General features: G+C 45.8%; 1 protein-coding gene across 2 annotated transcripts in view; it reads left to right on the forward strand.

The window, feature by feature from the left end:
* Positions 1-25,627, forward strand: part of LOC142566856 (whirlin-like) — a 428,510-nt gene that overhangs the window by 67,185 nt on the left and 335,698 nt on the right. Inside the window, exons 1-3 of one of the 2 annotated variants that reach the window (XM_075677764.1) lie at positions 1,030-1,324; positions 10,631-10,841; positions 20,145-20,415. In XM_075677764.1, the coding sequence (XP_075533879.1) occupies positions 20,173-20,415 (243 nt within the window). In that variant the 5' untranslated portion in view covers positions 1,030-1,324; positions 10,631-10,841; positions 20,145-20,172. Of the gene's footprint in view, positions 1-1,029; positions 1,325-10,630; positions 10,842-20,144; positions 20,416-25,627 lie in introns of those variants that run through there. The other variant, XM_075677763.1, reaches the window with a different exon arrangement.

The raw sequence follows: 25,627 nt of genomic DNA on the forward strand, positions 1-25,627 counted from the left end.
GAAAGCCAAAACGGGGTATGCCGTATTACACCAGTTATAGCTGTAGCTGTTTCGTGAAAGCACCCAGAGATTAAGGACATTGAGTTTCAATCGCGTGTTTTGTCACCACGTGTCACTCGGATAGCTGATTAACTGTTATTCCTTGTATCTCTTCAATTTTCCCTTTGCGGAGTTGTCATTTCAATAATTCTCTAGAAGCTCTCCTCGCATCTAATTTTAGGACAGAAACAATGCAAACTAACGGGCTAGGTTTCGTTAGTGAGAGACGGTTTTGTTCAAAATGCCATGTTTCCTGCTAGTTAAACAGTAAACTTGAAGTTCATATAATAACCTAAGTTTGCGGGCTTGCCCCTATGCCTTTACTCAGCCGAATAATGTGCACTGCACTAATAAATCACCTCTCTGAACGCATTGTTGCTATAGGCACACATAAATAACCATGGAGCCTAGAATATTACTTGGAATAAAAACAGACCTGTTGCTTGGTGAGACAACGTCCGGCAGCTTACATCAGTGAAGCGGTTTTGATGCATGATGCAAGAGTTACGCTGAAGCCAATTCTTAAAACACAAAGGTCTCCACTGAGGGACGCAACAGCTTCCCACCCGTTATCTAGAGTTGACGTTATAGCGGTCGATATCCCAAGTTCCTAGAAAAAATCGACCATACAGAAGTGTCCTTTACGAAGGTATTGTGCATGCTTCTTTACGCACGAGCTACTTTAATATAGTAACAAAATATTACCTTCACCAGCTTATACGCAGTTTTTTTTCATTGTACTTGAATATGATAAATGACCAGAAACAAAGAGAAAGCACAAATATTTCGGCAAGCTCCATACGCGTGACTCGGTCGGTGTACGGGTGCGCTCAATCGAACGACCGGGCTGGGATCTGAGAGAAGCTGGCCAGCGCATATCTCAATGAAGGGCGTGACTTTGTTTCGCACCTGTCGTCGCCTCGCGAGCTGCCGCAGCTGCTCACAGCTGACAGACGCCAGTCAAGACTCAAGGCGGCACCGAGTGAAAGCCTTTGTCCCAAGCATACAGTACAACGCCCGCGAAGCGATTTGCATACCGTTGCTGATTCCGACCAGAGGCTTGCGTTTGCGAGAGCCAGGTTTGGGGCCGCAAGGATTCCTACGTCTCTGTGTGAATCGTGAAACTAAGTGGACGCTACTGTCACAGCATGTTGATTTTCAAACGATCACCATGCGGCCTTTAATCTCTACTCTGTGACAGTCACCGTGATGGCTACTGTGGCTTTGACGTTCTGCTGTTGAGGGTCACGGGTTCCATTTCCTGCTACGGCGGCCTTATTCAAGTGTAAGTGGAATGCGGGAATACTGACGTGTACCCATAGATTTATATGCCCGTTAATGATACCCAGATTGTCGAAATAAATCTGGAGCCCTCCAATATGCCGTCCTTCATAGTCCCATTGTTGCTATGGAGCGTTAACTGCGAAGCATCAATTAATCATTACATCTAGTCTGTTAAAGGGAAGCTGAAAGGTTTTCCAGAAAGAATGAGTGAACATGTGTACATAATGGCTTTCAACCCTCCGAATTCGAATATCGCATCGAAATTGAGCGAAAGAAAGCGCAAATATATTTTATTTCGACGAAAAGTGCAGCAGCGGACACGCCCAGCTCGCGCGTCTCGTTTCCGCCTGTGATTGGTCGGGCGCCTCGTGACGTCAACTCTAGTGACCGACCGCTGCCGCTACACATGAAGCGCGGTGCCAGGTAGTTTGGGGCTGTAATGAAAAATTAAGAGGTAATGGAAAATTTAGAGAGACTGCGTTTTTCTGAGGAGTTCGGCGTTACTCCCTACATGTACGAGCCGATTGCGAAGAGCCGGCCTCTCGAAGAAGCAAACGACGCTGGCGCGAGCAGTGCTTTCGACGCGAACGAAAGCGAAGTCTTGGGATCTCCTCGTGTTGGAAATTCTCTTTGGTGAGTATGTTTTTTGCAAAGCGATCTAGTGATCTCGCCGATCTTTCGCCGATCTAGTGAGCTCGTTTCCGGTCAAACAACTGTAGTGTTGTGTTACTGCATGCCTCCTCGCGGAACGTAAGCGGGGATGCGAGCGTCGGCATTTGTGCGCTGTCCAAAGCTGTCGGCAATCTACAAAGATGGTTTAAACGCGTGAAAAGCTTCCCGGTTCATGCAGTACGTGTAGTGACCTTCATCTGTGCGCCATCCGCACACTACTCGTAACCGAAGTCGTAAAGGCGGTGAATTCCGTCGGCTACGTGAGACGGTCAGTTTCTCGCTGTGTGCGAGAGAAGGGGGGAGCGTAGCGTCCTGGCGTGCGCCGGCTTTCCAGCACATGCAAACTCTACATTTGCACTGCGTTATGGTAGCTGCATGCAGGCTGTTTTACAACATACGTGCAAACAGAAAATTCGCGGCGCTTTGCGACGAAACCTGCGTCAAGGGCGGGAGATAAACATGCACCTTCCGTTCAGCGTGCTAACACGAAAGAGCTCGCAGTAAATCAAAATCCAGGTTTGGGCGAGTTCGGGTATTCATAAGGCCTTCCAACACCAGTTATCATCAGTCAGTACGCACTCGTGCCGTCTTTGTTTTCGTTGCTCCGATCTTTTTGTGCTGCGTTTAGAAAGCCTGCTAGTGGCATGTAGTCCTCTCTCATTCTGTGGCCATATACAGCAACTGCGCAGGCCGAATTGCAGGGCTGGCCGTATACTACCACTCTACATACACGCAGACGCACCAACAAAGGAATCCAGGGTCGATCGAAGCAGATTACGATGGCACGCACGCAGAAACAAGCACGGTCAGGCACGGTCGCGCAGGCTGCGAAGGAACAGAACACTAGAGTTGACGTCACAACACCGCGGTTTCCGGTCTCCGCTCGCATCGTCAGCGTCAGCAGCAGCGCGCGGCATTCGACGGGGGGCGGAGCTACAGCGCAATTTTAACCGACGATTACGTCGCTCCTAATTGAAAAAAAAAAACCCAAATTTTACCTACATGGTTTATAATGTTCCGGCATCCGTATAAGAGCGTCTTATTGAATTCGACAGACTCTTCAGCTTCCCTTTAAACACGAAACAAAAAGAAAAATTCATAATCCACCACGTCTAACAAAATAAGCGGTAGCCTGCGAAAGATGAGGGAGGCGAGATGAAATGCCTTCCATAACCAACCTCGATCACTACTGCTGAGTTATTGGCCATGAAACTAATGCTGAAACAGATAGAGAAGGAATTCACAGTTTCGAAGTTGTTCTCATGAGCGAGCACTTGCAGAGCTTAGTCGCCTATAGCAACCCGACAATGACAGCCCTGTCGCGCATCGCATTATCAAGCCGTCTGCGCAGTCTCATCTCGCGGTGTATCCTTAATACACGTGGGAATCGCTGGCAAAGAAGAGGACGACCGACTGTCATTTCGGACAAGGGAGTGCTGCATTCGTCCAGACGTTACCTGCCAACCCGATGATGCTCGCCTACTTATTCACTGCCACTTGCCCTGATAAGCGAGTTTCAGTCGCAAGATCATTTCCACCACTTGTTTGTGGACGTGGTTTACCTCGCTGCCTTATAGTTTTGGGATTTAGGTTTCGTGTTGGGTGCGCCATGGTGGCTGAACGGTTGCACCGGCAAGGGCGGGCAATCCCTGCATCCTGTGCCTTCCAGCGGGGGCAACAGAAGTCATTTGAAATTTGACCGTCCCTCATTCAGTACATGGCGGTCTGCACCTTACAGAGACTACAGATCACTTGGTTTATCATGTTCTACAATGGAAGACAACATATTTTTCGTTCGTCGTGTGTCCATACGTGATCAAGCACACAGAGCCATTCCATAATTCTTGCAGGTGACAAATACAGACTCCAGATCATTGCCGGTCATGTCGCTCAAATTGTTGTGCTAATTTGTCGAAGCGCCGTCTTACGAGTGTGTGACGCAGATGTAGGTTTTATTCTTCTCTTGTTCTTCCCCCTCCCCCGCCCTCCCTTTATTTTTCATTATTTTCTCTCCCCCTTAATTCTCTTCCGTTCTTCACTCGCTATTATTTTCTTACGTACCTTTTCTCTTCTAGGGCCGGCACGCGTTCTGCCCTTCCTGGTGGTAGTTGCCAGTTAGCTATCTTCCTATTCTCTTTGATTATTTTTATGTGCGCCAACCAACTAAATAGATAAATGAAAGTGCAGGTAGTGTACATTGGTACCTATCTAAGCGGTATACCAGCTACCGCGGTATACCAACTGAAGATCGTTATGGCTTGTTGGTGGACTATGGTTGGTTGTGCATCAAGATGAACGTTTACAAGCGCGGACGGACGAATTACAAAAGGAGAAGGCAACACACGCGGTCTCCGTGCAATATCCCTACCGCGACCGATTGCTATCAGAGAGAGAGATGCATATTTTAATGATAAGCCAGACCTGTTAGCCTGGCTGATCGCTTCAGGCACTGGATGATAATTATGACGTACACAGTGATCGCATAAGCACCTTAGCATCGCATACAGTCACAGACACAATAAAGCTACTCACAAAGTTTCGTAAAGGACCACGGACGTCAGAAACACCAGCAGCGGTTTTGTGGCGCGTAAGAGGCTTCTGTTTACAAGAAGCAAGAAAGGTTCTGGCCACAAGCGCTTCTACGTTTCTGTGAGAACCTTGCAAACAGCGCCCGTGTGTGTCACTTTCTCATCATGTCCTTCGTCCGTTCGTGCTGCTAAACGTTCGCCACGATGAAGAAGCAACTAGCCTACGAACAAGCCGTACCGAGCTTCAACTGATCTACCATGGGAAAGCTTGTGGGGTGGTCTAAAGAAACCTGCACGTCCCATAATTGCCATATGCAGTAATGCCGCGCATGATATGAAAGTATACTAGACTTTAGTCACGTGGGCAGCTATACGGATACAACCGCGCGTTTTAAAAAAAAGTTATATTCTGCGGTTTTACGTGCAGAAACCACGGTATGATGATAAGGCACGCCGTAGTGGGGTACTCTGTATTCATTCTGACAACCTGGGGTTTAACGTCCACCCAACACACAGTACACTGGTGTTTTTGCATTTCCCCCCATAGAAATGCAACCGCCGCTTGCCTGGATTTGACCCCGCGCACTTGGGCTCAGCGCAACCCTTTAGCCACAATGCCAACACGGAGGGTTGGTGCGTTTTGCCTATATACTTCGTACGTGACGCCCTAAGGTTGTGGAACAACTTATGTGTCACACCTTTATAATGACCGTGAAGAAGGAGAACCGAGGGTCCCGATTTTTGTTAGTCACAATCATATGAAGCCAACAGACATTGACATCAATGAAAAGACAGAGTGAATCGCTTGTTTCTATAGCAATAGCAATGGTATGGACACTTTAATCGAATTTTTGCGGGCGGTGGCGCCGTTGGCGTTCGCTGCGCCGTAATGTTCCGTATGTTTTTGGGTATATGTCTGTTATATTGTTACGTGTACCCTGCCTTGCTATGTGACATAGGGTATCATCATCATCATCATCATCAGCCTGGTTACGCCCACTGCAGAGCAAAGGCCTCTCCCATACTTCTCCAACTACCCCGGTCATGTACTAATTGTGGCCATGTTGTCCCTGCAATAATCTTAATGTCATCCGTCCACCTAACTTTCTGACGCCCCCTGCTACCCTTCCCTTCCCTTGGAATCCAGTCCGTAACCCTTAATGACCATCGGTTATCTTCCCTCTTCATTACATGTCCTGCCCATGCTGCCCCCTTTCTTTTTCTTGATTTCAACTAAGGTGTCATTAACTCGCGTTTGTTCCCTCACCCAATCTGCCCTTTTCTTATCCCTTAACGTAACACCATCATTCTTCTTTCCATAGCTCGTTGCGTCGTCCTCAATTTAAGCAGAACCCTTTTCGTAAGCCTCCAGGTTTCTGCCCCATTCGTGAGTATTGGTAATACACAGCTGTTATACACTTTTCTCTTGAGGGATAGTGGCAACCTGCTGTTCATGATTTCAGAATGCCTGCCAAACGCACCCCAGCCCATTCTTATTCTTCTGGTTATTTAAGTTTCATGATGCGGATCCGTGGTCACTACCTGCCCTAAGTAGATGTATTGCCCTACCACTTTCAGTGCCTCGCTACCTATCGTAAACTGCTGTTCTCTTCCGAGACTGTAAAACATTACTTTAGTTTTGTGCAGATTAATTTTCAGGCCCACCCTTCTGCTTTGCCTCTCCAGGTCAGTGAGCATGCATTGCAGTTGGTCTCCTGAGTTACTAAGCAAGGCAATATCATCAGCGAATCGCAAGTTGCTAAGGTATTCACCATCCATTTTTATCCCCAATTCTTCCCACTGCAGGTCTCTGAATACCTCCTGTAAACACGCTGTGAATAGCATTGGAGAGATCGTATCTCTCTGTCTGACGCCTTTCTTTATTGGGATTTTTGTTGCTTTCTTTATGGAGGACTACGGTGGCTGTGGAGCCGCTATAGATATCTTTCAGTATTTTTACATATGGCTCATCTACTCCCTGATTCCGTAATGCCTCCATGGCTGCTGAGGTTCCGACTGAATCAAACGCTTTTTCCTAATCAATGAAAGCTATATATAAGCGTTTGTTATATTCCGCACATTTCTCTATCACCTGATAGATAGTGTGAATATGGCGTATTGTTGAGCAGTCTTTACGGAATCCTGCCTGTTCCTTTGGTTGACAGAAGTCTAAGGTGTTCCTGATTCTATTTGCGATTACCTTAGTAAATATTTTGTAGGCAACGGACAGTAAGCTGAACGGTCTATAATTTTTCAAGTATATGGCGTACCCTTTCTTATGGATTAGGATTATGTTAGCGTTCTTCCAGGATTCCGTTACGCTCGAGGTCATGAGGCATCGTGTATATAGGGTGGCCAGTCTTTCTAGAATAATGTTCCCACCATCCTTCAACAAATCTGCTGTTACCTGATCCATCCCAGCTGCCTTCCCCCTTTGCATAGCTCCCAAGGCGTTCTTTACTTCTTCCGGCGTTACTTGTGGGATTTCAAATTCCTCTAGATTATTCTCTCTCACATTATCGCCGTGGGTGCTACTGGTACTGTATAACTCTCTATAGAACTCCTCAGCCACTTGAACTATCTCATCCATATTAGTAACGATATTGCCGGGTTTGTCTCTTAACGCATACATCTGATTCTTGCCTATTCCAAGTATATTCTTCACTGCTTTTAGGCTTCCTCCGTTCCTGAGAGCATGTTCAATTCTATCCATAATATACTTCCTTATGTGAGCTGTCTTACGCTTGTTGATTAACTTCGAAAGTTCTGCCAGTTCTATTCTAGATGTAGGGTTAGAGGCTTTCATACATTGGCGTTTCTTGATCAGATCTTTCGTCTCCTGCGATAGCTTATGGTATCCGGTCTAACGGAGTTACCACCGACTTCTATTGCACACTGCGTAATGATGCCCATAAGATTGTCATTCATTGCTTCAACACTAAGGTCCTTTTCCTGAGTTAAAGCTGAATACCTGTTCTGTAGCTTCATCCGGAATTCCTCTAGTTTCCCTCTTACCGCTAACTCATTGATTGGTTTCTGATGTACCAGTTTCTTCCGTTCCCTCCTCAAGTCTAGGCTAATTCGAGTTCTTACCATCCTATGGTCACTGCAGCCCACCTTGCCGAGCACGTCCACATCTTGTATGATGCCAGGGTTAGCGCAGAGTATGAAGTCTATTTCATTTCTAGTCTCGCCATTTGGGCTCCTCCGCGTCCACATTCGGCTAACCCGCTTGCGGAAGAACGTGTTCATTATCCGCATATTATTCTGTTCTGCAAACTCTACTAATAACTCTCCTCTGCTATTCCTAGAGCCTATGCCATATTCCCCCACTGACTCGTCTCCAGCCTGCTTCTTGCCTACCTTGGAATTGAAGTCGCCCATCAGTACAGTGTATTTTGTTTTGACTTTACCCGTCGCCGATTCCACGTCTTCATAAAAGCTTTCGACTTCCTGGCCATCATGACTGGATGTAGGGGCGTAGATCTGTAATACCTTCAATTTTTACCTCTTATTAAGTTTCGCAAGAAGACCTGCTCCCTCTCGTTAATGCTATAGAATTCCTATATGTTACCAGCTATATCCTTATTAATCAGGAATCCTACTCCTAGTTCTCGTCTCTCCGCTAAGCCCCGGTAGCACAGTACGTGCCTGCCTTTTAGCACTGTATATGCTTCTTTTGTCCTCCAAACCTCACTGAGCCCTATTATATCCCATTTGCTACCCTCTAATTCCTTCACTAACACTGCTAGACTCGCCTCACTAGATAACGTTCTAACGTTAAACGTTGCCAGGTTCAGATTCCAATGGCGGCCTGTCCGACATGGGGTATATGCGGGTTATATTGCCACACCATTCTATCGCTAGAGTTGCACATACGAAGTCTTACATTATTAACAAAGTTATTCCTCAGGATTTTGATAATGGCAGCCCACAAACAAATGTAATGGAACAAAACACCGACAGTGGATGCCTTTTATCCTAAATCTTCGCAGGCTTAAAAGTACGCAATAACAGAGCTCGAACCTGAACATGACTTAATTTTATTGACTCGGCTGTGCACTAGCTCCGGTATCGGCCCAGGAAAGAGGTTGGAAGCATGCCAGATACGGAAAAGTGGTGGCAAAGTCACCAAGAAACAGGTTGGCTTTAATTAATAAACATAAATGAATATGTCCGATGACAGGATTCAAATGGAGGAACCTTAGCACAAAAGCTCGTTTTTAGTTCGTCAGCTTACGTATACTTCAAATCATGCTGCCACTACACCTACGAGTCTCACACTTCGTGTAATATTCTAATACGTTGCTTTCGCATTCAGTGCTTCGCCCTTATGGCCGAAACTGTGATATTTTTTAATTGAAAAGCAGAAATAATAAATAAAAAATTAATTCAGTGGATGTAAATAAATTGGGCAGGAACAATCGACGATGATCACCAATGAAACCGAATAGCCTTAACGAACGAACGGACCAACGAGCGAACGAACGAGTGAGCGAGCGAGCGAACGAAAGAACCTCCAAAACTGTATTGCATCTTGGGGTAATACGTACGTTTCATACGTTGAACCTATCATACTTCTTCAAAAAAGGGCCTTGCGATTTCTGACTTTTTCGGACTACAATGCTAAATCAATGCCGCTGTTTCAAAGTTTAAATATATTGCCTTTTAATTTATTACTGAATCTTAAAACTATATTGCATACTCATAACAGCATAACCACTAACTGTCCTTTGAGCGTATCACATTTTTTACATTCCAGAAGCAATACACGCAGCGCACTTAAGGGAAATTTTCTCTTGCCAAAAATGAATAATGTATATGGAAGGCGAAGGTTAAGCAACACTGGAGCACTCCTATGGAACAGCTTACCAACAGAAGTGAAACAAGCAAAATGTTTTTCACTATCAGTGAAAACCCATTATCACTCACTACTATTATCTGCATAGTTTTCATCTGGATTGTGTACACATGTTTACCCTTTTCACTTGCAGTGTATAATTTACTAAATACAAATTCCTTTCTGTCGGTTTCTCGTAGCTAATACACGTACCCTGCCTTGTGTTCTAATTGAATGTTTATGTATATATGACTTACTTATACTTCTTCGTATTGATGTTAAGATTGTGAATTAATAACTAGCATGGATCCCAACTAGCCTTGAGCTAGGGATCCAGATGTCCTGTACAACATTTCCTGTGTACTTTCCATTTTGAATAAACTTCAATTTCAATTTCAATTTCAAACAAACCAACGAACGAACCAACGAACAAATGAACAAACGAAAAAATGAACAAAAGTACGAACGAACGAAAAAGTGAGAGAGGCGAACGAACGGTCGTTCTCCTTGGAGAGCGCTCCCTAAAGCTCACGCGGGACAGTCTCTCCGCCTTGCCTCCCTTCCCGCAACTCGGTTGCGCAATAGCTTTCGCGTCACAGTTGGTTCTGTGAGCGGACCCTGCTATTTCTATGAACTACGTAACATCATGCGGATTATGTTTTTCTCTTTTCTAGTTTTTCCATATTTCTGTCTTGCCGCAGTAGCGCAAATTCTAAAAGGTGATCATCATCATGAAGCTACTCAACTGAACTTGAATATCAGTAACCCTTCTCCTGACCTGGTCGACGTTGCTTGATACAAATTGCGCTTTCTGAAGTGCGTAGTCTCATGCCGTGTTCCCAATGAATGTTTCTAAGCTTCGAAGAGCGTTGAAATGAGTAACTTCTTCAAAGGAAAAGAGCAGCGCGGACATGCTTCTGTAATTCAATTATCTTGCGCCGTGCGAGCGACAGCAGCGTATTTGCTTCAAAGCACGGAGAAAGAAGAACAAGTATACGATAAAGAAATGCTGTGCTGCTCGTGTATTTGTCCTTATTTTTCTCAGCCGTAGGTCGAATTAGGCATCACAGAAAGCCCGGATGTTCGCTCTGTCAAGATAAGTGCTTTTCGTTGCTGCAGAATATTGAACTTGCTAAAAAGGAGACACTCCGCGATGCAGTGTCCCCCCTTATTTTTTTTCTTGGAAAAGTGTACAGTATCGCGCTTGCAGTAAGCAACGTAAATAACGTCAAGGGAATGCTCAGTGTGCTCTTTCGTGTGCTCGCAGACGATAAGCAAGGCGGCTCCACAGAGCGAAGAAGGCGGAGCCAAGATCGCTGTGCGACGAGCGGCATGGCCACTCCGTTCAATGCTGCTGCTGCAGCGCTGGCTGGTAGTCGACGTCTTGGCGAGCCTGGTGCGTCGTAATGGAGGCTCCGTTCGGGCATTTCCTGGCGCGCAGCGCCGCAAGGCACTGACAAAGGGCCCCTTGCCGACTGGTGAGTCTGCGCGACACTGAGTACCGAGACTTATAGACTCGCAGCTGCCACTCTCATTCTGTGCCATTTTTACGCCACTGAAGCAGCGACGCCGTTCTGGTACACCGCGTAACTTCAATGTAGAGCGGCTGGCAGCGCAATAATAAAGCGCACCGTGTGAGACGGGACTATCAACAAGCTAGTCTGACACCTGCTACCCGACGCTGTATTTCGAAAAGATTATTTTTCTTGTTCCTTTCAATCTTTCTGTCTCATCGTTTGGCACGATGGCACTAGGCACGATGGTACTAGGTTCCCACGCATGGGAACCTATAGTACCACTCGCCAGTATGGCTATTACCACTCGGGGGTACTAGCCATAAGAAATGAATCAGAGTGTACGACGAGAAAACTCTCACAAAATGCGGTTTGAGAGCTAGCTTACGCCTGCACAGCGCGCGTTCATGAAACAATAGGCTTTGCCAAAACGCGCGAGGGGTATAGCCTGCAGCAAGGTCTGCGAGAAAGTGGCAGGAACGCCTCAGTTAGTGAAAACAGGGTCGTGCTCACTTGCGCATTTCATTATTTCAAAGTTGATTGAATTCCTGTGCTGCTCACCACTAGACGACAGAAGCGAGCATATACTCTGTTTCTGCACCTCTGAGGAGCGCAATATCCTCCAATCTGACTTTAAAAGACCCGTAGCGCTTTCACGCTCATTTCTAAATCTCTCGCAATAGTCAACTAGTGTATTAACTAGTGCCGGATCTCTTCTATACGGGAGCCCTTTGGCTAAGAAATAAGAAATCGAACTGCAGAAGACCCGATGGAATTCTTGCGTCTACTGCGTCGCAGTTTGCCTCACAACCTATTTTGGATCGTTTTCGTGTCCGTTATCCCATAATCACCGACGGCTAAGCCATGCCTGCTGTCCGAAGTTGTCATCACTCTGTCTGCAGCTCGTCGTAAGCCAAGGGCAACCACCTGATTCGTGCTGCAGGTATGGAATTGAACTGCTACAGATGTAGAGTGCACGCAAAGATAACCGATCAGGCACTGAGTAAAACTAATATTACTGCACGTATAGATACGCGAACCGGTTATAGTGCAAGCGAGACAAAATAAAGCAATATTTTCATTGGCAGTGAAATAACGTTAGAAGTGATCTGCAAAGCGAATAGTTAATACAAGCAAAGAAGAATAAGAGGAGGCGTAATAAAGATTGTTGGAGTTCACCGTAGTGTTTTAGTAATTTAATATCAGAAACTGAGCTACGAAAGGATAACTAATTTAACCCTTTCAGCACATTTTTATCGATGCTTAAATGAGGTAATACATATTTTATAGAAAATTTTATCGAACGCTCTAGCGGTATTTCAGATATGCATATATCGATGACCGGTCTAGGATGCTGCACCGCCAGGCACTGCACCAATAGCTTAAATATTCGTAACTTTCGCGGTGACGCAATTGGTGAGTTAGTCGATCGCCATGCCTCACCAATCGGTGAACAAAGCAGGGGCCATTAAAAAAGAATTGGGCGTCAAACACCGAAAGCGGCTAGCAAAATCGTGTTTACCTTATAAAAGCGCTTGGCCTGAGAAAGTACTTTCGTACTTTCATCACTGCAAGTGTTCATAAAATAGAAATTTTCGAACGGGTTCGTCCCGACGTCGTTTTGAGAGCTCTTGACGCTAGAAGCTGGAAGCGGAAATTTCAGAATTTCGTACTACCCTTGGAGCACTTAATGGGCAGCGTAGTTTTTAATGTTTCTCAAAATATTTTTATCTGCGCACAGAATAAGTAACATGCGAGTCCCTTCGTTCACCTCTCCCTCTGGAACGGAGATGGCGAGCTCTCTTCCGCCGGTTGCTCTTGTTGCAGGTGGCGAGTCTTGTCGTCCGACAAAACCTTCGGGTCCAAGAAAAACGACAAGTTTTTTCGTTTGCGAAATGAGTTGTGCTTGCACATACCCTATTTGTGGCGAGACAAACAATAAAAGTTAAACTGCGGATGCCGACGGGCCGTCCAGCCCCGCTCAGCGTTCTAGATCACGCGCTATAGCGACACTTTTATGTAACCACGTATTGAGCAACAGAAAGCTGTATCTGGAGTTTTTCATGTCGCTATCCAATTTTTCTCATTGATACTTTTCATATAATTATAATATTTGATTAATTAATTAAGAGAAATTATGTATTTAGGCTGAATGAAAAACATAATTTCAGTATCTCCAACCGACGGCAAACAACGTTACCCTCGTTCTGTCCAGCTACGTGGCATTTGCATACTTTTGAAACTCTGGCTAAAGTTAGCTGGGACACTCTGTACATGTATAATTACACATGCATGAGCGCTTCGTATGTAGGCATGTCGAATCTTCTTGCGCGGGACATCTTCGTTTGCCGTTTCTTGAATTATGTGAGAAAAAACCACACTTTTTCATAGATGCCGCGCCTGTTTGTAGTGCTCGCACAGTCTTCGCGCGTTCGAGAGGGTGCTGGCACAGTCGATGTCACCATACTGCGTCTTACTAACGCTTTGCCATGCACCAATGACAGTGGTTCGCATTGTCCATTCAGGAACAAGACTTAGCTACGCAAGTGGGAGAAAAAAGGGAAGACTAGCCTATCGTGTGGCTAATCCTTCCGTGACCCTATACAGTCAGCGTGTGCGTAAGACAAGAGGATTAGTGACGCATTGACGGCGAGCCTTTTTTCTAGTTCTTCTTTGTTCATCTAACCAGATTTTGGACTTTCTTTGCAGTGCGCGCAGTTAGTGTGGCGGTGTTTATATCTTGGCTGTATTTAAGTTCATTCAGGCGCTCCACCACTGCGCAGTTTATGGCGATATTCGCTTCCATTCACATAAGACTAGAAATTTCGAAGTACGTACTCACCATGGCAAACACAAGAAGAAGACAATGTGGCACAAATTTCTTGCACCAATCGCCGTATTTGTTCAGTGACATGGAAAAAAACGAGACGGCTGTGGAATAAAAGTGAATTCCTGTTCGCTTCATAACGAAACTAAATGTGCGAGCGCGGTAAGGTCCAGCGTTTGATTTCAGCCTCGGACTTGAGCTCCGTTTTATGACGGTTAGTAAAAAAAAAATTGACTCGGGTTGGGTTATCATGCACTTTCGATGCGCGCTGTTTCGACTACAGGAAAGTAGTGTATATACGGCAAGTTCTTGTGACGAATGTCTTGGATTTTTAACAATGGAATATTCCAATGTAAAGTTGTAATTGTTCTTCACCAAGCACCACTACAGTGGCTGGGATCAGTATCTCCGCGTCAATTTTCAATACAGTTATCCATAACCATATGTCACCAGTTATTTTTTATTAATGACTTGAAAGGATTACGTAACTGAAACCAACCATCACGACAAACATAACCATTGCGACAGCACCAGTTTCGAGAAATACGGATTCAAGATGTGCCGTGAAAATATATTGCTGTTCCAGTTACACTTTTACGTAAAACAATTTTTTCTGTTTTGCGCAGACATAGCTCTGAAAAACAATGAATTTCGCTGCGGGTTCTGAGTGCTTTTTTTTTGCATGAAACCCATTATAGGTACAAATCTTACAGCAAAAGGTTATGTTTTGAGTAATGGCTGACTTCGATTATACAATCACTTCAGCCCCTTCAACACTAATTTAATAATTTATCAAATTTTGTTGTTTGTTTTCTATATTGGTATTTACCGTGCAGAATCCTATGTCTAACTCTGCTATAAAGCCTGGTCAGCAAATATTATTATATTGTCTTAAAACTAAAATATTTTAAAATATATTGCTGCATTGAAGCAGTAACACGCAGTGTAGTTATTTCTAATGACAATTTATTTACTACTTTATTAAGGAATCACTCCTTCCTGCGCAAGCAATGACATACTTCCCAAACTTTGATATCGGATATATTTCTTGCGCATGGCTAACAAGTTAAACTCCGGAACAAAGGCGTAGCGCTGAATAAGCGATGCCTAATTGCGTAAAATTTATTGCATATGTGTTCAAAGCTTAGCCCCTGTTGCTTGAGTAAAGGTCAAGAGTAAAGATGGACCCAGTAAGCGCAATCCAGCAGTCGAAATCAGCAAAAGAAAGAAAAAAAAGATGAAAAAAAAAACGCTTTCAGTATTCGTGAAAAAAAAAAAAACGCAGGAAGAGATTTATCAGGCTGAATCTGTTACAGGCACTGGTAAAGGTAGAAGGTAGATGCAGAAGCTTTTTATAAGTTTTAAGTAATAGAAAAAAATTAGGGAGATATGAGCAAGAGGCTAGACTGAAAAGCATGTATAGCATACCTGATTTGCTCAAGTAGGCTAGCTGAATATTTGTAACCGCCCGGAATTAAAAAGAATGCCTATAAGCCATCATCGTTATCGTCTGCTACTGCATGCAAGACTGGCGCTTCTCTAGATTACTGTGAAGTGTCATAGCGTTGTCCTCTTCCCGCAGGCTGAGTGAAGGATATAAAGGAATTATCAGAGTCAGGGTTTCCTTGGCGTGCGTGCGTGCATGTGCGTGTTCGCAAATATAGTATGAAGGTTATTTTTTTCTCGAATTAATCTAGTTCCCACGTTTTCATCGCGCGTGCGATTGACAGAAGTGCCAAAAAATTATGCAGATCCCACGCACTGTGGAAATCGATGTAAGCGAAGCATTCCGTGCTGGATGCTTTGATTGACGATAATTAGCGGTGATGATGACTGTTAAAGCTTAACTTCTTGAACGTTTAAGCTAACACGAGAGTGGTGAGTTGATGTTAAACGTTACCTTGCGTGCGCGCTTGTCTGCGCAGTACACAGAACACACAGGGAGAGGTGTTTGCTTGTCGCGTTGCTGTGCGTCATATTTTATAACCTCTGAGAGGATTGAGCGTTGTCATTTCCTCACATGGCACATCGCATTGTGGCAGAAGTATTAAACTGGAATTGGATTATGGGACTGTACGTGCCAAAACCACACTCAGATTAAGAGGCAAGTCGTGATGGCGGACTCCGGATTAATTTTGACAGCCGTGATGTTCTTTAATGCGTCCCAAAATCTAAGTGCACATGCGTTTTCAATTTCGCCCCCATCGAAATGCGGCTGCTGCGATTGGGATCAAATCCGCGACCTCTAGCAATACCATAGACGTAAAGCTAACGCGGCGGGCACGAAGTGTTGATTTGATGGTCGACAGCTTCCGTAGTGTCTCCTGGACCCTGCGGTGCGTTTTAATTAATGCGGCTCGGCTTCTTCACGCCCTGCGTAAGTTGCCCGCTTGACATATTTGCATGCCGTTTATTTTTCATAAATAGCAGCAACGTACTGTACCGTACCTTGAACTTAAGCTTATCCAGTTTCCCCGCAACCGCTGTCGTCTCACGTCTCTTCCTCCCCCACCTTTCTTGTATGGGAACTGGCTCTTCTTCTCCTTTCTACAGTTATATCTGCACACCCTCTGGCCTCGCACGTTAGTAGAAAGGGGAGCGCTGCAGTTTCTAAAATGCTTCTGAGGGGAGTCACGGATAATTACAGCCGTCAAGCGGCTAATTGCCGACGGCCAGGGAGCTCCAGAGGGCATTGTGCACATTCGACGCAGTGGGGTGAAAACGAGTTTCTCCCGTCGCCTTTCCTCTCTTACTCACGCTTGTCAGCTATATACACGCTCTGAACCACCGCCCGAGGCGGTATGCGCGACAGCAGCCCACAGCAGCAGCAGCAGTGGGAAAGTCGAAGGAAGAGACAAAGAAAGCTTCGCTTTAAAAAAAAAATTCGTTTTGTCTCATTACACCTTCTTATCAATTTCTTTTTTTCTTTTCACAGGCCACCTACCAAAATCAATTGTTTTCTTTGAAGCAGGAGAGTTAACCCATTCCCTTGTAAAATGCGAGCGTTGGTGCCTCTTTCCTTCCTTTATCTCACCATGTCCGTGCATGCATGTCCAGCATTCATCCGGGCACTTCGTCTATGCGCCATTTTTTCACGCGCTTGGCAGGAAAGCAAACAGCGAGGAGAACTTGACTGCAGTGCTAAGACCCTGCGTTGCTGAGTAGTTTAATCTGCGCTCCTTCTAGTACTTTTCTTTACTTTTTCACTTTACTTTTTGTTTTACTATCGTGCCCGCAAGAATTAAAAGCACTCTTTTGGGTGAAACTATGCCGAAAAGGGAGCCGTGCCGTGATCAGCGTTCGTCGAGGTTCGCCGAGGGGAGGGTCATATGGATCGCCCGGCGACTGCGGGCTTGTCGCGTGGGGCTCGATCGAGCCATTAGCCATCCGATCGTTATAGTATGTCTGCGGCCACCTTCGACCCGTTTTCGAGCTAAACCGTTTAGCTCTCACGGAAGGGACCCATTAGCGTGGCCATGCCAAAAGCAGGGATTTGAAGATGCACGCCCTTCTTGAGGAAAGCTGGATGGAGCGTGCATGTCTGAAGTCGGCCTCTTTAATGCCTGGACCGCTGCCGGAATGTTCGAGCTTAGTGAACGATTAAGCGAACGATTCGCGCAATGAAAGTGAACGCATTTTACATGTACAGATCGCGGTCAGCTCTAGAAAGTCAGTACATATTTATCCAATGATGTTGGGGTGCTGCGATGGCAAGCCATTTAATCTCGATGTTGTCTGCTGCAAAATTTTGGCTTATATTGTTTACCGCGGCTCCGAAAGTCTAAGGGAAGTAAACATTGTAATTTCTGCAGAGATTAGGGACAGTGTAGATAAGACAAAGCGCGGTGTTAGAGTTCGCGGTTCGCTATTTTACGCGCTGCGCAACGATCACGGATACCGACCCAGCTGCTCGGATCCTCAACATTATCAAGAACATTTGGTGCCGCACGATGTGATCTTCCGTAAAAGGCACGCAAGTAACAGTGAACGCTTTCATTTTGATTTTATCTCTTTTTTTATTAAGGAAAAAAACCTGCCTCTTGATTAGTGCTTGGACCCGATGTGTCACTTCTGAGTTTCAGAGGGGCAAAAAAACTACATTAAGAATAAATAAATCAATAAAATTGACCGAACAAGGGAAGCATCAAGCTGGACCACACATTTACACCAGTGCGCCGTGCAATATTGCTTTGACAATGCAACCTGACTCCACTATGGCGCCAAATTGTTCGCGTAGAAACAAGTTCCACACCCATCGCAATCCTTAAGTGGCTTTCGCTCAAGGCGTTATATATGACCTTCGGTTATTGCGTGGAAATCGTTGTAGAGTACTTAGTATCCCGCTATGTTAATCATACGCCGGTGTGCTATGGGAGGACGCGAGCAAAATCATGTCGCAACTCTCTGCAGCCAGTCAGACTGTTGTTGGATTCGGTCTAATTGTATAATTATTATTTAATTAGTCTAGTAATTAAACTTCGTAAAATGAAATTACCGGGAAGAGTTTCCATTGAGAGTCCTGAAGAGGCGCAAGGAAGCGTCGTGTTCAGTCTACACGGATCAGTCGGCGAGCACATAGGCGCATAGCTGTGCACCTCCGTCCTGCACACCTTACCTTGGCGTGTCAGTCTCGGCCTGCAGGTACGGATCGCGTAGTTTCTTCGACAACACCACTCTGCGCAAATTCAGCAGGTGCATTCCGCACAATACATCATGACACTCGAACTCGGTGCAGATATCGTCGACTGCCTCGTGACAACCTTTCTCTTAGCAATCGCTGTGGCTGCTTCAACACGTTCGCAGCAGTGGTTTCAAGATGCAATGTTGGTGGGTTTCGTGTCACATGGGAATGGAAGTAAATGAGAAGGCTAACGCTCTTGCGCGTGAGACGCTGTGATGTGTCCTTAGACTGATAGCCCCGAAGAACCCGCAGGACACACAGGCCGCGATCTGCAACCCTTTTAGAATGCTCCACAAACCTCCACTTGAACCTTGCGTGGTCGAAGAACTTTGTCCTGAAGAGGGTACCTTCTTGTATCGCGTTCAAACTGGCTTTGCCTGCAGAATAGCACAGTTATTGAAGGCGGGGTGCTCTTACAACAGATTACGCTGAAAATTTTGTTTCAATGTGCCTGCAGGTCGACATTAAAAAAAGGACGTTGCTTCTCAGCCTACACAAGAAAGGTCTTCCACACGGCAGCTTACAAGAAATAGTGTTCCCTGAAAGACACGGAGTGATCGAGAAATCAGGCCGACCGCGTTGGGTGCATTTCGATGGGTGCCAAATGCAAGAACTCTAGCATTCGATCCCGCGACCTCGTGCTTAGCAGCGCAACCGCAAAGCCGCTAACCACCATGGCGGGTGTTGTGAGCCCAGTGTTGAGAACAATTTTCGTTCATTCGCGGCATCTTTGAGAGCCCAGAAGTCGCTCCGCGCACGCAGGGATAGTTCCGGGCTATTTTTCTTTACTTTAGTTTTCATGATTGGTTCGTACTCTTTACGATGCAGAGAAAAACTTGCTGCTTGAAGAAGTGTTGTAAGGGATTTATTCATTGGACACTCTACAATCATTTTAATGGCAAGTTATTTCACGCAACGTAAAACTTACGAAGCGGAATAATAATGTTGCCATATTTTGCATTTAAACAGTGAAAAAAGAAACCGACTTTCAGAATATAGCAGTAGAAATCGTGATCTTACTCACCTTCTCCCTATCGCACATCGGGGCCGGGATAATGTAAAGATTCTATTACAATTATTTGCCTTCTCGCACTTCGCCAGAGTTATAAGCTGATCGCCAGGACGGGGTTCTTGTAAGCGGTGCATGATGATAATGGAATAATATTGAGGGAAAAGATCTGTTTCCTTATACTTGCTGGGTTTCTTTAAAAACCTCCGATAATGCTAGCTCGGTCGTTGTTAAGACTCGCGAGTCACCGCACTATTTGTCCTGTTATTTTCCTTCTCGTTTTTATTGGAGCTGTTCAAATGAAGATACCGCTAATAATTAAGGAAGCCATGAAAAGCGATTGCATCCTCTGATACCTCATTCGCGATCATTTTTTGCTCGTCGAAACCGTTTGTCGTCTGTCGCCCTTGCTGCCACGATTCACCTGTGCCTGTCATTACAAGATTGCTACAGCATGCTGCTTACGCTCTGTAAGTACGACGCCTCGGGATTTCAATGTACACTGCGGCCACGCTACCGACAGAGGTAGGGTGTTTTGCGCGCGACCACGAACGAGTATACCATCGTCCGATTGTAAGAAATTGGCACCCGTATCAACCTACCGATTCGATAGGCGAGTGTTGTTGCAAAATTAGAGCAGCACGCGAGTGTTTGAAGATAAACCCGCGCGCGCCGAAATCTACACTATACTTACCTGACATATTTCGAAGTGCATACCGCCTGAGACCCGATCGGGCCGGCCCTATGCAGAGCCCCTGGGAAGCTGGCACGCGGGTCCATGTCGTCGCCGTGGCGTGACCCGGTGCGCACGGTGACCTTCCAGCGGTCGCCGTCCAGCCGGCACCTGGACTCGGGCCGGCTGGGCTTCGAGGTGCGCACCGCCGAGCCCGGCGCTGGACTCATCGTCGCCCACGTCGACCCCCAGTCGGCGGCGCACCGAGCGGGGCTCAGGCCGGGGGACCGCATCCTGGCTGCGAACCACGTCCCCTTCCGCGACCTGGACCTCGACGCGGCGCTGCATGTGAGTGGTGCCGCCTGGGCCCCTTGCCGACGGGCCTTGTCACCTCACTAAGTTGCACTAACCGCCAGTCTCGTACACGTTAGCAGCAAAAAAAAAAGGAAAAGAAAAGAGAGAAGCGCAAGGAAAAGCGGGTATATTTTTAAAAAGTTCACAGTTACTTTAGCATGCGCTTTAAAGGTTGAAGGCGAAAGCAAGTTCACTCACGAGACATTCGTTAAAATCCCTCACATTCTCATTTGTATGCGTTGTTACTTTCTATTACTTGTTTTCACCCACCAAAAGTCATTGGTTCAAGTGCCTTAATTACCTTCGCATTTATTAACACCAAAAGTCGTGGGTTCGACTCCCACCAATGGTCGTGGGTTCGATTCCCACCAGTGGTTGCGGGTGGAATCATCAATTTCGGTGCCATAACGCTGGACGGTTAATTTTTCATTAACGCCTGGCAACGGATTTTTCGACCCATGAGCCACTTAAGGCTGTCGCCTTAAAACCTTTCTCAACAACGTCAACCAGTCTGTCAGTCAATTTGTCTGTATGTAATCCAGTTTTTTTTGCTACTTGTACCACTCTTCTTTCAAGTTTTTTTTTTCTTTCGTTTTCTGTTCTTTTTGTAACACAAGTGCACCAGTACTAGGCGTAGAGTTGTTCCTAGGCACTTTCAAAAATAAATTAAATGAAATGATTATATGTAATCTCCAAGGAAGTAATCGATAAACATTAACGTCACCGTTACGTTGCTTTACTTGTACTGCTTTTCTTTGGAAATCAGGAACGTGATCAATCTTATCTAACTTTCTTATGTGTATTTCTTGTAGACGACAAAATATTATACAGCTTTTGTTTTGAAAACACTATCTGGTGACCTTCTCACATTTGGATGTAAAGCATTCCAGCTGCAGCACGACTCTCTGAATAAGGGCTCTTAGACTCGCGCTGTAAGCTCTGTATTTTTGTCACAATAACATGTCAGAATGCTATTCAATTAGTTTTGCCCTCCTAACCTACTTTGGTTACACATGTAAGTTGCGAGCAGCACGCGTTCGGTGCCATTAATTCACAATGGATCTATTCCAACCCGTCCAAATGTCAACGTGGCTGTTTCTGTTCGCAAGTCTGAATGTGGTCTGGCACGGGGCTTTCCCGTATAGCTGCACTGTTCTTCGCACCAGGGAGGTCGCGGGATCAAATCCCAGCCACGGCGGCTGCATTTCGATGGGGGCGAAATGCGAGAACACCCGCATTCTTAGATTTAGGTGCACGTTAAAGAACCACAGGTGGTCCAAATTTCCAGAGTGTCCCCACTACGGCGTGCCTCATAATCAGATCGTGGTTCTGGCACGTAAAACCCCATAATTTATTTTTTTTATTTTATTTCTTCGGACCAGGAAGGAAGAACGTCACTTGCCTCTACATTGTCTGCTGCCAAGTTCCCGCGCTGGGACCTTACAGCGCTGCTCAGAACATGTTTTGAAATATTCTTAGTGAGCGGCTGCAAGTGAACATCGTGGAGCAAGAACCTCCGTGCCAAGCATGGCGCATGAAAGTGTACACCACATAAGCGCCGCTGCTTGCATCTGTGCGTCGCCATTTAAACGTATGGACTGTATGTCCACTAGTGTGACGTCACAACGGAGAGCTCGTGGACCGTGCGCTAGGTAGGCGGGGTTCGTATATATCGCATCGGTTAGCTTGTGAAACTTCTAAAGCTTCTGCTTTGTGTGCAAGGAGCGCTATAGCGATGCAGGGCGGCGCAACTTGTGTACTTTTTGTGGCCAGCTCCTGCATTCATAAAGCTCTTCCTACGGTGAACGCGATTCGTAAGAATAGACACCGGACATAGCTATAGCGTACATAACATTTGCGATATCGGTCGCCCCCCGCCTGCACTGTTCTTGAAACAAAGAGCTTTGTGAGTTCAGCTCCTGGGATGTATTCTTTGTCGACTACGGTCACTTCGCATAGCGGTGCTGCTGTATATGTAAAGTCACTCTTTACGCACGTTGGTAAGTATTCTACTTTCCCAACTATCGCCCGCCTTCCCATCAGAGCCCTTAAAAGGAAGCTGAAGCATTTATCAAACAACGTGAGCTTCCAACTAATTATTATAGTTTTTGACCCCCTGAATGTGAAAATATTAGTTGAAAAGTCGCCAGTCACCGCAAGTTGCTTTAATTTAGAAAAAAAAAAGAAAGAAAAAGAAAAGGAAACGCGAAATAGCGTCTGCGGGCGCAGCCACGGGTCAGTTAACGGGTCCTGATGACGAAGATGACGGTGACGTCATTGTGGGTATCTGCGGTGCTCGTGATTCGAATAGAGTGCTCACGTGACCCCTGTGTTGACGTCACCCTCCAGTTGTCTGCATTCACAAAGCGTCCTTACGCAAAAATTATTAGCAAAAGCAGGTACCAGCCGATCGTGATGGCGAACGTAACATCGGCAATAGTGGCCGGCCAATGGCGAAGAGAATTTACGAATGAGAAGCTTTGCGAATTCGGGCCTTTCACTTCCTTTCGCGTCATGCTTGCGTGGAGTCCACTGCACCTTTGCTCATCCTATGGACGAGCTTCGCGACAGCGAGAGAAGGACGAGAATTGTCACGTAACCGGCACCCATGTGGTTAGCTCTCATTTACGCCATTTTAGGGCGAACCTGGGGCAAACAATGCACACTTATTGTGCGACTTAATGTGGTCGTGCTGTGGTGAGGTTAAAAAATAAAGCATAAGCCAAGGTTGCAAAATTTATATTATCATCAGCATCGGGAATGGTAGGAATTGCTCTTACGAATAATTGCGATGTGCTTTTTTGTAAATGCGGGCTTTTGGATTATATTTTGCAGCAACTCCTTCTTTCAAACATTCTCGCTCTCTTCTGTAGTTCGTCACGTGGAAAAGTTTCTTTCCTTGTGCTAAACAAGCTGCACTTGTAAGGTGTTTCATAGCAAATCACGGCGCCAGCACAACTTATGTCCAATTGACGTTCTGCAGAATGTCAGTGAAGGCTACGCTCCCTCAGCGAAGTCGCTCCGTTAATAGCAGTACGGCATGGGTAAGCAGCTCAGTGTCAATTTGCGCTGTAACAAAACACAGACACAGGCTTACATGCCACCTCTTAGCTCAGATATTCCTTGGCCTATCATTTGCGATTAAGACTATAGGTTTCGCGCCGCTTTTAAACGTTCATTAGAGCAAATCGAATCGCATCTTCGAATCGATCACAAGTAGTCGCATGTACATGCAAAGGACGCGCACGTATTCGTCACTTGGATACCACTGGGGCGCAAATTGTAACCCGGAACGGCTTCATTCATGCGCACATTGTAAGCAAGATGCTGAACAACGGGCTCAATCCCGATATACTATAGCAATCATTTCAGCCATTTTCACGTGCAGTGCAGCAGTGTGAGCGTTGCCTGACGCCAAGTTCACGCATTGTTTCTTTTTTGTTTTGTTTTACTTTTAGAAACATATTGCGTACTGTTTCGCATAACGCCGTAACGTTCTTGTCCATGTCTGTCTTTGTTTCAACACCTTACATTTAATTCAGATCTATACTAAGCTACAGAATCATGCATGTACTACACCAACCAGCGCATCGGCTGGTCTGCTTGAAAGAGATACCCCATCATCCTCAGCAGACCACGCCACTATCACTGCATACCAAATCAACGCAGCTGCGGCGATGAAAAATATATTAGTAAGACCACGCTACACGAGCTTTCAAAGGAATCATCATCATCATCATCATCATCATCATCAGCCTGGTTATGCCCACTGCAGGGCAAAAGCCCCTCCCATACTTTTCCAACTACCCCGGTCACGTACTAATTGTGGCCATGTCGTCCCTGCAAACTTCTTAATCTCATCCGCCCACCTAACTTTCTGCCGCCCCCTGCTACGCTTCCCTTCCCTTGGAATCCAATCCGTAACCCTTAACGACCATCGGTTATCTTCCCTCCTCATTACATGTCCTGCCCATGGACATGTCTTTTTCTTGATTTCAACTAAGATGTCATTAACTCGCGTTTGTTCCCTCACCCAATCTTCTCTTTTCTTATCCCTTAATGTTACACCCATAATTTATCTTTCCATAGCTGGTTGCGTCGTCCACAATTTAAGTAGAACTCTTTTCGTAAGCCTCCAGGTTTCTACCCCGTACGTGAGTACTGGTAAGACACAACTCTTATACACTTTTCTCTTGAAGAATAATAGCAACCTGCTGTTCATGATCTGAGAATGCCTGCCAAACGCACACCAGCCCTTTTTTATTCTTCTGATTATTTCAGTCTCGTGATCCGGATCCATGGTCACTACCTTTCCTAAATAGAAGTATTCCCTTACCTGTTCCAGTGCCTCGCTACCTATCGTAAACTGCTGTTCTCTTCCGAGACTGTTAAACATTAGTTTTCTGGAGATTAATTTTTAGACCCACCCTTCTGATTTGCCTCTCCAGGTCAGTGAGTATACATTGGAATTGGTCCCCTGAGTTACTAGAGAACCAATAGCAAGAAAGGCGAAGTGAACACGCAAATGCATATGCGCAATGTGTGTTAAAGCGGCTCCAGCGGCTTTGAAAGCAGTGTTGTTTCCGCGTTTCTATGTATCACTTTTACGGCACTAGCAGAATGTGGGGATATTTTTTCGGTTTCATAGTTCTGAAAGTCCGTGAATATTTCACTGGCAGAAAACCAAGCGCAAGTATAATGGCTGAGTTTTTTTTTTTTTTCAACTTCGTGGCACATGTTTAAGAACGATGCAGGAAACGTGATCAAAAAGCCAACGATCGTGTGGCCTTCATGGGCACCACGCCCCATTGAAACGGCTCTTTTCCAAAGGTGCGCGTTGGGTGCGTATAAAAGCAAGATGATACCAAATTAGGTCGCGTAACATAATATACCGAAGAAAAAAGCACTACGATGTTTACTGGAGCGCGCCGAAGCCGTTCACGTCTTCGGCCGCTAAAGACCGCAGAACGAGACCATCAATCGGAGCACTCAGGCGCCCGTGAGAGCGGTGTGGTGAGGAACAGCGATTGCGAGTGCAAGCAGCCTCGGATGCACAAAGCGCGACAAAACGACGACGACCACGAGAAAGCCTCGGTGGCGTACTTCATTGACACCGGTCTAATGGTCGCTGCCGAGGGCTGTAAGTGCTGCCACGTAGCCGGGTGAGGGCATTCAGTTCCCCAGCTGTATTTTTTGTGAAGGAAGT

Source organism: Dermacentor variabilis, unplaced genomic scaffold (genome assembly GCF_050947875.1).
Source record: "Dermacentor variabilis isolate Ectoservices unplaced genomic scaffold, ASM5094787v1 scaffold_13, whole genome shotgun sequence".
NCBI classification, from domain to species: Eukaryota; Metazoa; Arthropoda; class Arachnida; order Ixodida; family Ixodidae; genus Dermacentor; species Dermacentor variabilis.